The 16,163-nt window shown below is 36.2% G+C and overlaps 1 protein-coding gene across 4 annotated transcripts in view; it reads left to right on the top strand.

Annotated features, from left to right (window-relative positions):
- Positions 1-16,163, top strand: part of WWP1 (WW domain containing E3 ubiquitin protein ligase 1) — a 118,094-nt gene that overhangs the window by 54,055 nt on the left and 47,876 nt on the right. For all 4 annotated transcript variants that reach the window (XR_013527921.1, XR_013527920.1, XM_035277006.3 and 1 more), the window contains exons 8-9: positions 1,103-1,287; positions 10,602-10,938. Coding sequence is in view for 2 of the 4 variants with exons in the window: in XM_035277006.3 (XP_035132897.1) it covers positions 1,103-1,287; positions 10,602-10,938 (522 nt within the window). In the remaining 2 variants the exon portion in view is untranslated. The remainder of the gene's footprint in view (positions 1-1,102; positions 1,288-10,601; positions 10,939-16,163) is intronic.

The raw sequence follows: 16,163 nt of genomic DNA, 5'->3' as shown, positions 1-16,163 counted from the left end.
TCTGGTTTATATTTTTAAAATAGTGCTCAGGCTGCTCTGTGAAGAGCAGATATGGGATGACCTGTTTATTTGGAAAAGCTCTCCTGGTCATTTACTTGGTATTTTGCAACTCCTTTACAATTTTTTGTTTGTTTTTCTTAAACATGAGTGTCTCACCAAATTGCCCAACACCTTCCACTGCCAATAAGACTTAAAATGTTTGACGTTGTTGGAGTTATTTGTTTGCTAATTATATATCATATATTTTTATAGTTCTGGGGTATAATATTTAGCTTTTTTTGATCATCCTGTAGTTATAATTTTAGTGCCTAGTACTATAATTTGTAACTAATATTTGCAGACTTTTGCATTCATTTTTCAAGATTTAATAAAGTTATAATAGTTCGAGGCCAGGTACAATGGCTCACACCTATAATCCCAACACTTTGGGAGGTCAAGATAGGAGGATCCCTTGAGGCCAGGAATTTGAGATCAGCCTGGGCAACAAAGGGAGATCTAATCTCTACAAAAATTTAAAAAATTCGCTAGGCATACCTGTGATCCTAGCTCATCCAGAGGCTGAGGCAGGAGGATTGAGTCCAAGAGGTTGAGGCTACAATGAGCCACTGCATTCCAGCCTTGGTGATAGAGTAAGATCCTGTCTCTAAAAAAATAAAAATAAAAAATTACAGTAGTTTGTAGTTGATTTTTATGATTCATGTAATTTCATAAACTTTTTGAAACTACTTTCAGGTCTTTTAAAATAGATTAATATTAGGCTTAAATGTTTAAAATGTATGATTTGAATGTATCGTGAGACTGTATTTTGACTTAGTATGTTTGTATATCTCAGTTTTTTTTTTTTATCTGCAGAATGGATACACTTAGAACTGAAAAGTAATTAGAACTTTAATAAAAACATGCCATATCTTTGTTCATTATTTACTTATCATTTTATTTGAAACATAAGAACTCAGTTGTTTGGAAATAGAATCTTTAAAAGAAAAAAGTAAAGTAACAAAAGAGGAATGTAAGAACTCAGTAAATAATTCTTATGAAAATTCTGATATAATGTTGTTTAATTGTACTTAAATGATTGAAATAAGGCATTTATTTTTTCAAGGTTGGCTGTTGAAGGTACTAATGGAATAGATAATCATGTACCTGCAAGCACTGTAGTCCAAAACTCATGCTGCTCGTATGTAGTTAATGGAGACAACGCACCTTCATCTCCATCTCAGGTTGCTGCCAGACCCAAAAATACACCAGCTCCAAAACCACTCACATCTGAGCCTGCCGATGATACTGGTAAGCAAGGCTATTTATGACACCTTGTTTAAAGGAAAAGTAAATGAAGTTGATGTATCCATCAATGCCTATACTTCCCTTATCGTGCAGTCTTTTATTTTTTTCTGAGATGGAGTTTTGCTCTGTCACCTAGGCTGGCTTGCAGTAGTGTGATCTTGGCTCACTGTGACCTCCGCCTCCTGGGTTTAGGCGATTGCCCTGCCTCACCACCGCACCCAACTAAAAGTTTTTGTATTTTTAATAGAGACAGAGTTTCACCTTGTTGGCCACTTGCTGGTCTTGAACTCCTGACCTCAAGTGATCTGCCTGCCTCTGCTTCCCTAAAGTGTTGTGATTACAGGTGTGGGCCACCATACCCAGCCTGTGCAGTCTTTCTTAATCTTCTATTCTATGATTGGAATTTAAAAATTATAGTGCCTGAAATTTTTCTTAATAATTTGAAACTTTACAGATTAGGAAAATATTTCAAAAGTATTTTAGAGGTCACAACATATTTTACTAAACAAGTGCTCATATGATAGCTAGATTCTTAAGCTTTATGCCATGAATAATATGTGTAATTCATGATATAAAATATATTTCTGAAAGAAATTTAGTTAATTCATTGATTTATTAGTAAAAGTGAGTAATGAATGGTTTTTTTATCCCATCTTTTAGTATACAAATTTATTATTCTTGGCATCTAACTTGGCAAGATGTACTGGGAGTTGAATAGCTCTCAGAAAGTTTATTTTCCAAAAGTAAGCGTTACTGTATTAGAGAAGGAATGCCTAGGGAAGATGTCCTCTATAATTTTTAGTGGACTCAGTTACAAGATTCATAAACTGTTTTTTGTTTGGTCATTGTGTATTAACTCTATCAGGTGAGTCTCCTGAAACTTAAACATCTTAGGACTTGTTAAAGATAATTAGCACACATGTTGGGAATCAAGTTGAAAGCCTGGTCTTTTTATTCAGGAGCCTATGTTCTTTCCTGTGTTTGTCTATTTATGGTAAAGTATTGAAAAGTAGAAATATGTAAAGAAGCAATTCAGTAATTACATTAAAATAGATGGACCTTTTTGATAATAAGGTCCATCTTTTTTTCTTTTTCTTTTTCTTTTTTTTTGAGACTGAGTCTCACTGTATCTCCCAGGCTAGAGTGCAGTGGCAGGATTTCGGCTCACTGCAGTTTCTGCCTCCTGAGTTCAAGAGATCCTTATGTCTCAGCCTCCTGAGTAGCTGGGATTATAGGTGTGTGCCACTATACTCCCCTGATTTTTGTGTTTTTAGTAGAGATGGGATTTCACCATGTTGGCTAAGCTGTTCTTGAACTCCCGACCTCAATGATCCAACCACCTCAGCCTCCCAAAGTGCTGGGATTACAGGCATGAGCCATCACTCGGACAGTAATAAGTCTTAATTGTGTATTTTTACCCAAGGTTGGTGTTTGGGGGATGTTTATCAAGAGTTGTAGAAGAGTTTTTGTAAACATTGGGAACTGACACGTGAATGATATTTGTAAAATTTAATTTCTTTAAGAATGCTGCCCTTTAAAAAAAAAGTAGACTAAAAGTTGGTTTCCCAAGTACTCAAAGTAGGTAGAAATTTTTAGTCTTAAATTAAGTTGCTAGAAAACAAAGAGAAGAGTAGATACACCTATGATGAAAATAATGAGCAAAGTTCATTTATTTTCTGATTTCACCTACTTTCTAGTAAGAACATTTGTCTCTGAGATTTCTGTTAGCAAAGCAGAACAGGAAATATTGTCTTGGATTATTCTGATTATCTCTGAATTGAGAACAGACAGTTAAAACTGCTACTGTTTCTAATACAGTTGGAGTATCCCTAATCTGAAAATCCCAAATCTGAAATGCTCCAAAATCTGAAACTGTTGCTGAAAGGAGATGTTCACTGGAGCATTTCAGATTTTGGATTTTTGGATTAGGGATGCTAAACTGGTGAGTAAAATGCACACAAAATCCAAAATTTAAACAAATATCTAAAATCTGAAAGATTTCTCGTTCCAAGCATTTTAGGTAAGGGATATTAAACTTGAATATGGATTTGGACATTTTGCTCTTATTCCTAAAATATTCAGCTGATCGAATACATTGGTGAAAGTATCCATTGACTACTAATGAGATGCATGTTTTGGCATTTGGATGTATTCAGATGTTGATATAAAAATGAGAAGAAATTGGGGCTTTCCTCATCATAGGATCTTATTTATACCTCTACAGCTTGTCTGATACTTTATAGATTCTTTCTATTGGTAATAAGTTCACTTCTCACATTTCTCTCTTATTTATCCTTGCCTAAAATTTTAAGGTAAATATAAAATGGATGTGGGGAACTTGAAATGAAGGTTCCATCATAAATAATTCTCATGACATTCATAGTTACTGTAAGAAAATCTATGACAATCTGTAAAATAATGTTAATAGCCTGTGTTTGTGCCCTGCATGTTCTAAATAGTATATATCCATTACCTGGTTTATCTCTCTCACAATAACTCTTTGAAAGAGATGGTAGTATTTTTCCTTTTCTCTGATGAAGGAACTGAGGCACCGAGAGGGCACAGCTAGGAAGTAGAACTGTAATTGACATTTCACTATCTGGCTATTGTTTCTGTGCACTTTGCCTTCTTCCTATTCATTTTGATGTGTGTGGTTTTTATAGGATCTCTGCGGTTTTTATAGGATCTCAAAGTTTTATCTTTTATACTGTTTATCTTTTATACTGCTAGGCTTCAAACAGCATTCCCCCAGCCTTTTCACCACCTCTGATTATTGCTAGTGACATCTGACAAAACAATCCAACTGTCATCATTCTATTGGCTGGTTTACAGAGGCTTCCAGAACCTGCTCTGTTGGTAGCAGCCATTTAACTGATGTCTTTTTGTATGATTGTTCATCACTTAATAGGAAGATGAATTCAGGTATCTTTTCAAGGAGTGGGTAATCCCTCTCTGTTCTTTTAAGATGTTGGTGTAAAATGGCATTACTTTTTCTAATTAAGGACTTCAAAAATTAGTTTTTGTTTCTGGAGATGGGATGGGGATATGCATGTTCTATGTATAACATATTAAATGTCTTTAATCTCTTAATCTGCAATTCCACAATCTTGAAATCTCTGAAACCAAAAGTTTTTGTTTTGTTTTGTTTTGTTTTGTTTGTTGTTTGTTTTTAGTAAACTCACTTAATGTCAAAATGACTAGAACTGATGGAAGGCTATTTATGTTTTTTATTTGTCATGCTTCCTATGCATATCTCTACAATTTGCTGCAGAAATATTAATGTATTTAATCACAATGTGTGGTCCCCAAACCCCCTTCAGACATAGTGTAATATACAATATATATGCCATTGCCTTTATTTGTTTTTTGAGACAGGGTCTTGCCCTGACTCCCAGGCTGGAGTGCAATAACACCATCATGGCTCACTGTAGCTACAACCTCCTGGGTTCAAGTGATCCTCCTGCCTCAGGTCCCTGAATAGCTGGGACTACAGGCACGTGCCATCATGCCTGGCTAATAGTAATATTTTTTTGTAGAGATGAGGTCTTGCCATGTTGTGCAGCCTGGTCTCAGTCTCCTAAGTTATCCCACCTCAGCTTTCCAAATTGTTGGGATTACAGGCATGGGCTACTATGTTGTCCACTATCTTTATGAATTCTGAAAAGTTATGAATTCTGGGACACACCTGGCACTAAGAGTTTCAGATTAGAGATTGTGGGCCAATACTAAGGGGTTTAAGACAAATGATATATTTTCATCAAAGACAGTTATTATATATGAGAGCTTCCCCTCTCCCCACCTCCTGTTCTTTTGAATCTTGATTAAGGGGATCCATTTGTTAATTTAGTTGCTATGAAGATTGGCAGATATTCCAGGTTAAAATGGGAGGCAGTCATGATGAAGCAAAAAGATTAGATTTAGCCTCTGACAGTAGGTAACGTGGTGTCTCAGCTCAACCACTTAGCATGTTAATTCTGTAACCTTGGACAAATTTAACATCCTCAATTTATGAAAAGAGGATAATATGTGACTACCTTATAGGACAGTTTTGGAGGTTAAATGAAATAGTCCTTGGATAGTGGTATTAAGAAAAATACATTCTTTTCACTTTGTTTCTCTGGTCATAACTTCTAGTATGAAATAACTTTTTCTAATATAGAGTTATTTTATTAAGAAGTAGATCAGAGCTCAGTTTGATAAGATGCAGAACTAAATGATATCACAAGTTTATTACACTTTTTTTCATAGCTTTTTATTCTGAAGTAATTATAAATATACACAAAGTTGCAAAGAAATGTATAGGAAGGTTCCATGTTCCCTTCACCAGCCTCCTCCGGTGTTAACATCTTGTATAACTATAGTAGAATATCAAAATCAGGAAATTGACATGAATATAACCCATAGAGCTTGTTCACATTTCACCATTTCTGCCTGTGGTGTGTGTGTGTGTGTGTGTGTGTGTGTGTGTGTGTGTGTGTATGTATGTATGTATGTGTTTCTGTATGGTTTTGTTACATATATAGCTTTATGTACCACCAGTACAATCCAAATACAGAACTTTACCATCACCACAAGACTCCCTCATAATGTAACCCTCTTTAAAGTCACATACCCTCTCAAGTTTGAATTGAACATTAAAGAAACTTTCTGTGTATATGCAAGCAGTTATTTTTCATGTCATAGTTTTATAATGGAGTAAAAATGATATTTAGTATGTCTGCTTTTTTCTTCTTTATTTGAATGCACTGTTAGAATGAGAAGACAAATACATGGTGCTTTGAGATGAATATATCATAAAGTTCATGTGAAATTTAACCTCTCAAAGATTAAACTTGAAGTTAGGAAGATAGGTCTTGTAACCCAGAAGTCATAATGGCCGAAAGTAAGGCTTGGGATACATTCATTAAGAAACCAAGTCAGTGGATGTGGTCTTATGTCTTGCAGTGGAGATGAGATGCTTTGCCTAAGCTTCTGCTATCATACCTATTACATAAGATTTTAATTTTTTGCTCCATATTTCTGTGTGAGCAGGGAGCCTACCATCCTGTCATTCCTCTTTCTTTTTTCTTTTTTTTTTTTTTAGTTTTATCTGTTCAGTCTTTCTTATATCCACTTGTCGACAGATGTTTATTTTGCAACTACCATAGGCTACACACTACCAGGTGGCTAGGCACATAGCTATCAGAGTTTCTCAGTTTCAGCACTATTGACATTTTGGGCCTGATAATTCTTTGTCATAGGGGGCTATGTGCATTGTATTAATAGAATATTTAGCAGTATTCCTGACCTGTATCCACTAGGTGCCAGGAACATCTTACCTTCTCCTAGTTGGGATGACCAAATGTATTTGCAGACATTGCTAAATGAATGTCTTTGGAGGTGGGGAGAGCAGAGTCTTCCCTAGTCAAGAACCATTGACATATTTGAACAGTAATCCCTCCAATTGAAGATTATTGTGGCATCTTAATGCGGTTCTGAACAATATTGGGAAACAAATGTTCATTGAATTATTGAATGGGAATACTTAGTTCCTAAGCTAGTTTTGTTAAATTAATAGACTTTATATTTTAGAACAGTTTTAGATTTACAGAAAAATTGGACAGATAGTAGAGAGTTTCCGGATGTCCTCCTATCCCACTCAAGAGTTTTTCTATTATTAACATTTTCCAGTACTGTAATATGTTTGTTACAATTAATGAACCATTATTAATGCATTGTTATTAACTAAAGTCTGTAGTTTACATTACCTTACATTAAGGTTCATTCTTTGTGTTGTACTAGTTCTGTGGGTTTGAGGAATGCATATTGTCATGTACACACCATTACAGTATCATACAGAATAGTTTTACTACTCTAAAATTTGTTTCATTTCTCTATCACTCAAACCCTTTGCAACCACTGTTTTGAAACACTGTCTTCATAGTGTTTTCCTTTCCAGAATGTTACATGGTTGGAGTCCTACAGTGTGTGTAGCCTTTTCAGATTGGCTCCTTTCACTTAGCAATGTACATTCAAGGTTCCTCCGTGTCTTTTGTGGCTTGCTCTCTCATTTGTCACTAAATAACATTCCGTTGTAAGGATATACCACAATTGTTTAGCCATTCACTTGTTAAGGCTTCTTGGTTGCTTCAGTTTTTGACAATTATGAAAAACATTGCTATATACATTTATGTGCAGGCTCTTATGTGACTATAAATTCAGTTCTGTTGGATTGATGAGTGAGACCGGTAGGTTGTGTGTTTAAAGTATGTTTGCTTTTGTTACAAATGGCCAAACTATCTTCCAAAGTGGCTGTACTCTTGCATTCCCACTGCAATGAATGAGAATTCCTAGTGCTTACCAGCATTTGCATTTCAAGAGAGTTGTTTATTGTTTATTATTATTTTAACAATACTGAATCTTCCCATTGAGAGATATTTTATATCTGTATTCATTCTATCCTTTTAGTAATACTTTTTCAAAGTTTTCTTCAAGCTGGGCACATTGTGGCTCACACCTTAATTCCAGAATTTCAGGAGGCTGAGTGGGAGGATCATTTGAGGTCAGGAGTTCGAGACCAGCCTGGTCAACATGATGAAACCCCATCTCTACTAAAAATGCAAAAAAATTTAGCCATTGTGGTGGTGCATACCTGTAATCCCAGCCACTTGGGAGCCTGAGACAGGAGAATCGCTTGAGCCAGGGAGGCTGAGGTTGCAGTGAGCCAATATCTCACCACTGCACTTCAACCTGGGTGACAGAGTGAGCCTCTGTCTTGAAGAAAGAAAAAAAATTTCTTCACTTAGGTCTTAGATATAGTTTTGATGTTGATCTTGTGTTTATTCATTTTGCTGAAATGTTTTAGCTCCAATTAATTGGTTCTAATTTTTTAAAGTTTTGTGTGTGTTCTAAATAAATAATCTTTTTGTCATTTTTGCTACAAATAAATTTTACTATATTCTTTCCAATGTTGTTATAACTTTTCTTAATAGATTGTCAAATATAATCAATATTGAATTGGAGTGGTAATCGTGATCGTCCTGGTTTTGTTGCTGATTTTAATTTATTCTTCATCTTAATAGAAGTTCTTACAATAAATAGGCTGGGCACAGTGGCTCACGCCTGTAATCCCAGCACGTTGGGAGGCCAAGGTGGGTGGATCATGAGGTTGGGAGTTTGAGACTGGCATGGCCAACAAGATGAAACCCCCTCTCTACTAAAAAATAGGAAAATTAGCCAGGTATGGCAGGTGCCTGCAATCCCAGGTACTAGGAAGGCTGAGGCAGAATGATCTTTTGAACCTAGGAGGCAGAGGTTGCAGTGAGCTGTGATTGCACCACTGCACTCCAGCCTGGGCCACAGAGCAAGACACCATCTCAAAAAAAAAAAAAGGTTCTTAAAATGTTTTACAATTGTTGTATATTAATGACTGTAGGTTTGTGATAGATAATCCAGATTACTTGTGAATTTTCCCTGATTCTTCTTATCAGATATTTTACCAAGATTTTTTGAATGCTTTTTGGTTTGTATTGAAAATAATCATATGACTTTAATCTGCTAACATAGCAGATTTTCTTTTTTCTTTTTTTTTTTTTTTGAGACGGAGTTTCACTCTTGTTACCCAAGCTGGAGTGCAATGGCGCGATCTTGGCTCACCATTCCTCCGCCTCCTGGGTTCAGGCAATTCTCCTGCCTCAGCCTCCTGAGTAGCTGGGATTACAGGCACACACCACCATGCCCAGCTAATTTTTTGTATTTTTAGTAGAGACGGGTTTCACCATGTTGACCAGGATGGTCTCGATCTGTTGACCTTGTGATCCACCCACCTCGGCCTCCCAAAGTGCTGGGATTACAGGCTTGAGCCACCGCGCCTGGCCCAACATAGTAGATTTTCCTAATCTCAAGCCATCCTTGAATTTATATATGATGTTAGTCTGTAGTCTTCTTGTTCTGTTGTTTAGTTTCAGCTTCGAAAGGTTGTATTACCCTCCCAGAATGAGTTAGGAAACTCCTTTTCATGTTTTCTCCCCTAATGTATTATAGCACCTTAAATAACATAGGAATGATCTATTTGATAAGGGATTAATAGAATTTTCTCAAAAATCTGTCTGAGCCCAGGCCTTTAGGAGGGATGTTATTGGAACTTTCATCACCTTTTCCATTGCTACTCTGATTTGTCCTTTTTCTTTCCCTTGAGTTAGTTTAGTCAAATTCAAACTCATTGATATAAAATCGTACATGGTATTTCTAATGTTATTTATATTAAACATTTTTTCTTTATAAAACTTGGAAAGGTATATTTCATGGTTTCTTCAAACTTTCCTGATTAAAAACTCACATGTATTTGTTGAAAATGCAGATCCCCAGGTTCCTCCCTAGAATTTCCCCTAGAGACTCAGTAAGTCTAGGATGAGGACTGAGATATTGTATTTTCAGTAAGTTATTGAGTCTTAGCAAGTACATTAGGAAATCCTGATCTGTTTTTTGGGTCTCTTGACCAAAATTTGTTTCCTTCTCCTTACTTCCCCCTCTCTCTTCCCCGTATCTGGAATGAATTCTAAGCTCTTTAAGTAACTATTCTTTATTACATGTTTGGGTACTTCTTTAGCCATGTCCAGTAGCATTTAATATGAGTGGGTTTTTTTTGTTGTTAATTCTCCTGAAATTTGCGATTATGTCTCTCTCTGCCATTTCCGTTAGAAATTTGATATATGGTCTTCCAATAAGTTTTGTTCTGTAATCTATTCACCTTTACAGTAACTCATTTTTATAGTGATATAAAATAGTGAAGTCAATCACACTTAAAATAAAAATTAGGAAAACCATGTCACTGGATTGCAGTACTGGGCTATTTCTCAAAAAAGTTTAGAATGGGTTCTTGCAACCCCTATAGTACTGTCTTAAGAATTGATGCCATCATACATTTCCTACTATTGGCAAAACAGTTATTTGGGTATTAGCTACCATTTGCACAAGGGAAGGGCGATTGAAAGGGATCATTTTAAAGTTTAGTTGGCCCATACAGACTTTTTCTCAGAATTGGTGTTTGGAGGGAAGACGTTGGTTATCTTAATGTTGGTGCCTCTCTCCTTAAGGTTATTATTATACATACTTAAATTTTTATCGTTTACATATTCATTCCTGAAATCTTGAGCAACAAAAAACGTAATCTTTATTTTATTTTATGTTATATATTTTGAAAAGATTACTTTGGCTGCTGTTTGGACAATGTAGTTGCTTAGTCTGGATTAGGCTCTGAATAAGTGTAGTCATTTGATTAGGTAATTGATTGTTTTATCATTACTTGATAAATTGTTTTATTAATTTTCCCTTCTCAGTTAATGGAGAATCATCCTCATTTGCACCAACTGCTAATGCTTCTGTCATGGGTACTCCAGTAGTGTCTGAAGAAAATGCCTTGTCTCCACATTGCACTAGTACTACTGTTGAAGAACCTCCAGTTCAAGAAATACTGACTTCCTCAGAAAACAATGAATGTATTCCTTCTACCAGTACAGAATTGGGATCAGAAGCTAGAATTATATTAGACCCTGACACCTCTAATTCTGGAAGTAGTTCTGCTTTTGAAGCAGCCAAATCAAGACAGCCAGATGGGTGTATGGATCCTGTACGGCAGCAGTCTGGGAATGCCAACACAGAAACTTTGCCATCAGGGTATGTTAAATTTTTAATGTTTGACTTGGTTCAAGTAGCAACTTTCTGTTAACATATAACTATTGAATGTGTATATAAAATGTTTCCATTGTTCAGAACTTTGAAACCTAAGTTGGAATCTGAATCATACTATTTGTTTACTTGCTACAAAGCAAGTACTTTTTGAAATGAACAACAATTGCTCATCTGGTTGAAATATATGTAGTATGAAGGGAAAAGAAAAAACTTGATGTCAATTAGCAAGACCCTCTTGATTTGATTCTTGGTTTATTTTTACTTTTCATAAGCGTGACCATGATTCTCCATATAATATCCTCAGTTCTCCAGCATCCTTGGTGTTCTGTTTTCCAGACCTCATGCTAGAGACCAAATAGCTCTTCTTTTCCTCAGCTAATATTGAGTGCTGGGGAGTCACATACCTTGCTGATTGGTTCTATAAAAAGACTCGGTTTTTCTTTGCTGCTTGGTAATTCTTAATCTCTTTTAAGTTTCTCATTGTAATTATTCCACTCCCCATGATTTTCTTTAAAGGGTATTCTATATGTGTATTCCATTTGGTCATCTCCTCCGCATTCACTTAACAATTTCTTTGACCGTTGGCACTGATAATACTAATATTAATTAATGATGAATTGTCTCTGCCTTCAAGAAGCTTATTTAGTTTTAGTGATTCAGAGTTGTAAGCGTGTACAGTATATACAATATAGTCAGCAAGTGCTGCAATAAAAATAATGGTTACAGTGCTTTCCAACACAGCTTACAGTGATCAGACTGTCAACTCTTATAGCTGTTGAAACTGCACTTCTAGATGTCTCTACACTATTGTCCTCATTTTCTTACCTCAGTCACTATGATAGTGCATCTTGGTTTTTTTTGGAACTGTTTTTTCTCAGTGCCCATCTGATGTTGTCCAGTGCTTAATTATCGTTTCAGCCTTTGGTCTTCTTTTGTGTGCTACTGCAGTAGATCTAGCACTCTCTATCAACATCATCATCACCATTATTATTATTATTTGAGATGGAATTTCACTCTTGTTGTGCAGGCTACAGTGCAGTGGCATGATCTTGGTTCACTGCAACCTCTGCTTCCAGGTTCAAACGATTCTCCTGCCTCAGCCTCATGAGTGGCTGGGATTACAGGTGCTTGCTACCATGCCCATCTAATTTTTGTATTTTTAGTAGAGACAGGGTTTCAACATCTTGGCCAGGCTGGTCTTGAACTCCTGACTTCAGGTGATCCTGCCATCTTGGCCTCCCACAAGTGTGAGCCACCACTTCTGGCCAGCTCTCCATCATTTTAACATTAAATCTATATATTCAGGCCAGATTTTTCTCTGAGTTTATTTTTCAACTGCTTTCCCCTATTCTGTTTCCTGCAAATGTTTCAGACCCTTTGTTAGCTTTCCTTTCCCTCTCAAAAAGCTCTTGTCCTGTGTCTCCTGACTGTGGTATGTTAGTCATTTCTCCTAGTCTCTCATGTGCCAGTCACTGTGGCAAACACTATCATATAAAAAGCTATTCTTACTCTGAAAAACCTCATCGTCTCAGTGGGGTTGGGGGAGCAAAGTAAGCAGTCAGACTGCAAAGTAATTGTACTTACAATTAAAGGTACGCCAGACGTAAGTTTAGGATGCCATGACAAGGAACATATGCAGAAGTGGAATAGGAGTAACCTGTGCTGTTGATGTCAAAGAATACGTTCTGAAAGCTATGGCACATCAGTGGATTCTGAAAGAAAAGTAGGACTTAGCAAATAGTGGAGGCACAAGTGGTGAAAAGTTTCATTTTCAGTAGAGCCGACTGCATATTCAAATCCCTAGCACCCATGAAAATGAGTATGCTGAACCCAGGAATTACTATTTTGTCACAGTTTGAATTCAGCATTTGAGGCAGCAAGATACATAATGCTGAAGAGCAAACAGCCCTATGAAGAATTTTGTGTGATTGTGAAGGGTTTGGGATTTTTTTCTAAAAACCACGAATAAGCATTAAAGAATGTAAAGCAGGGGAGTGGCATAATCCTCTTTGCTTTTATTAAGATTATTTTTGCAGTGGTATAGAGAGCTGAGGAGTTAAAGAGTTGGGATAGCAGCTAGGCTGTTTTATAAATGAGGGAATCTGGCATTCTAGTTGGGACTAGATAAATGCTTCAGCAGGCTTGTTGCCACCATTTATTATCTTTGTATTAGAATTTTGCAGTAATCTAGATTAGTGTTTTTCAAATTGTGGAGTGCAACCCGTTAATAGGTTATTTATGACCAGCATTTGAACACATAATGAAATAAAAAAATATAGGTGAGAATAGGAAATATTGGAAGATGTTAAATGTAGTAGTAAGAGTAAGCATTGCTTCCTGTAAGTTTGTTTTTCTGGGTGTGTGTGTGTGTGTGTGTGTATGTGTGTGTGTGTATGTGTGTATAAAATCAGTAGATAAATAGCAATCTGGCATACACAGAGATGTTTATATAAAACACACTTCTTACTGTCTAAACTGTGGTCAAAAAAATGTAAAAGCCATTAATCCAGGGTAGAAATTAAGAGATCCTGAAGTGAGGTAAATGCTAATCTTTTAGGTTGACATAAGATGGGTCTTGATAATAAGTTGTGGGGAGATAGAATAGAAAAAGAGTGGAACCAAGGTAGATCCTTTTGGTGTACACAGCATTAGGCTGTGCAACCCTTTGGATCAGCAGTTTTCAATTCCACATCATATTCCCTCTTTTCTGAAAAACGTTACCTTAGTTCCTTGTTTTCTTTTGTTTGGTAACTTACTGAGTCATTTAGCTAACAGCAGGATAGGATTGCAGGTGCGTAAATCCTGTTGATTCTTTAAGTACAGCCGGTTTGAGAATTGCTGCTTCCAGTGCATCTGTTAAACAATCCATTACTCTCCACATTTTTTAAATTCACTTTATATAGAGATATGTAGATGAAGTAAAAAAAGTTCTGTGTATCAAAATCTAAAGTGCGTGTCAGTGAAAAATTGGACAGTGTATTAATATTGAGTTACTTTTCAGAGAGATTAAAAATACATTCTGAATCTCCCCTTGCCCCCAGTAGTGATTAGGCAACTGAGTGCTTATATATTTGACTGAAATAATGATAGAAGGTTGGACTTGGGGTGAGAGTGAGGAGAAAGTGTTCTGTATTTTGTAGGGCATCCAGTGGCAATATGTCACCTCATGTCGTATACCATGGAGGCAGTTATATGTATAGTTACAGAACTGAAGACGAGTATTCTAGCCTGGAGATAGCATTTGAATGTTATGCCAAGCATGGTTTTGCCTGAAGACCTTAGTATGTGCTCTTTTGTTTATTCTCAAATGTACTCAGGTTTTTGTTAAAATGTTGCCTCATTCCAGAGGCCTTTCTTTGAGTCTCCTGTCCAAATCAACCCAGTCTCCCCATATCCCTGTACCCTGCCTTATTTTCCCCAACATTTTATGTTGAAAACTTAGAAAAGTGTGGAAAATTATAATTTTACAATGAAAATCCGTATACCTCCCACTAGATTTTACTATGGACACTTTATTGTTCTTATCTTATCTCATTTCTTTATCTGTTTATCCATCCGATTTTTAATGCATTTCATTGAGTTGTAGACATTAGTGTTTTGCCCCTCAAGACTTCAGCTTGCAAATCATTAACTGAAATTCAATACGTTTTTAATTTTTTTTTAGGTAAAGATTACAAAGAAAGAAAAGCACAAGTCTTGAATGTACCATTTTGAGGAATTTTGGCAAATGCATATGTCTGTGTAACTCAAATGTTTACCAAGATACAGAACATTAATATCACCCTAGAAAGTTTTGATTCTGAGGCAATCACTATTCTGATTTTTCTACTATAGATTAGTTTTCCCTGCTGTAGGGCTTACTACAGATGGAGTAAGTATGAACTCTTTTGAGTAGGCTTCTAATCAACATGATGTAACCTTTATTATTTTTCTTTTTAACACTTAAATTACATGACAGATAGTGTTACTGTCTCTTTCCTCTCTACTAGACTGAAGGGGAATTTTGTCTATTTCTGTATTCTTCGTGCTTCATACTGTGCCTACCATATAGCATAGGCACTTAATAAATATTTGTTAACTAAGTGAATTTGTGCTTCATTAAATGATTTAGAATGACTGAACAATAGGGCAAAAGCTCTGACTGGTAAATGCCTCTGGAGGAAATGGTTAACAAGGTCAAAAGCCACTGAAAAATTTTAGTAAGATAAGAACTAAAAGGCACCCATTGAACTTAATTACAAAGAGTTTATTTATTGTTGACCTATGACAGAGTGTGGATTCAGGGAAATACTGAGAGCTGTATTCAAATTGCTGTGAGTTGGGAGTGAATGAGAGGGGAGAAAGTGTGATAGAGAACTCTTTAGAAAGTGTGAACTAATGTAGAAAACTTTCTCTGTGAAGACAAAGGGAAAGAGGACTGTTTCATAGAAGTGAGCAAGAGAACATACAGAACTGAGGGGTAGATTTTTGTTTTGTTTTATAAAGTGAAAGAGACTGACAGGTTGATCCGCTGATAGGAGTAGGTCGTTGGAGGCAGAGATTGGCCAATACTGGACAGAAAGAGGATTAACTCTAGGATTGTGGTTATGACAAGGCAACTCTGAGATTGTGGTTATCTAAGTTTGAAGCCAGCAGCTGTCCAATCAGTCACCAAATTTTATTATTTTTATTGTAATGTATTTCACAAAATTCTTCCATTTTCTTTTCTTTTCTTTTTTTTTTTTTTTAATCAAAGTCTTTGTTCAGTACTAGGTTTTGAAAATTTGATTATAATGTTTTAGTGAGACAGGGAGACCATATCTAAATACTAGGCAGAAGAGGGTTATAGTTGAAGGTGAAGTGTGACAATTATAAATTAGAGTTATATTGAGAATTCTCATTAATCAGTAATTTGGTAATTTGCACCTATTTGAGGGGTGTTCATGAATTTTTTCACTATGGGATTATCTGGTCTCTGGCCAAATCCATTCTGCCACTTTTATAGGGCCCACAGGTAAAGCTCTAGCAGGCTGTTGCTGTGAGTCATGGAGACAAAGCCAGAGTAGCCCCCTTTACCCCTAGACCACTTCTCCCTAAAAGTACCTTACTCCTTTGTTGCTGCCCAAAGTCTGCTCTGGTCACCTTCAGATTTTGGGAACTCACTCTTGGCAGCTACCAGGTCCCAACCAGTAGACATATACCTTGGAAGTGACCGCTCAGCACGGTGACTT

Source organism: Callithrix jacchus, chromosome 16, assembly GCF_049354715.1.
Source record: "Callithrix jacchus isolate 240 chromosome 16, calJac240_pri, whole genome shotgun sequence".
NCBI classification, from domain to species: domain Eukaryota; kingdom Metazoa; phylum Chordata; class Mammalia; order Primates; family Cebidae; genus Callithrix; species Callithrix jacchus.
Note: the sequence above shows the minus strand (reverse complement) of the source record. Positions and strands in the feature narration are given on the sequence as shown.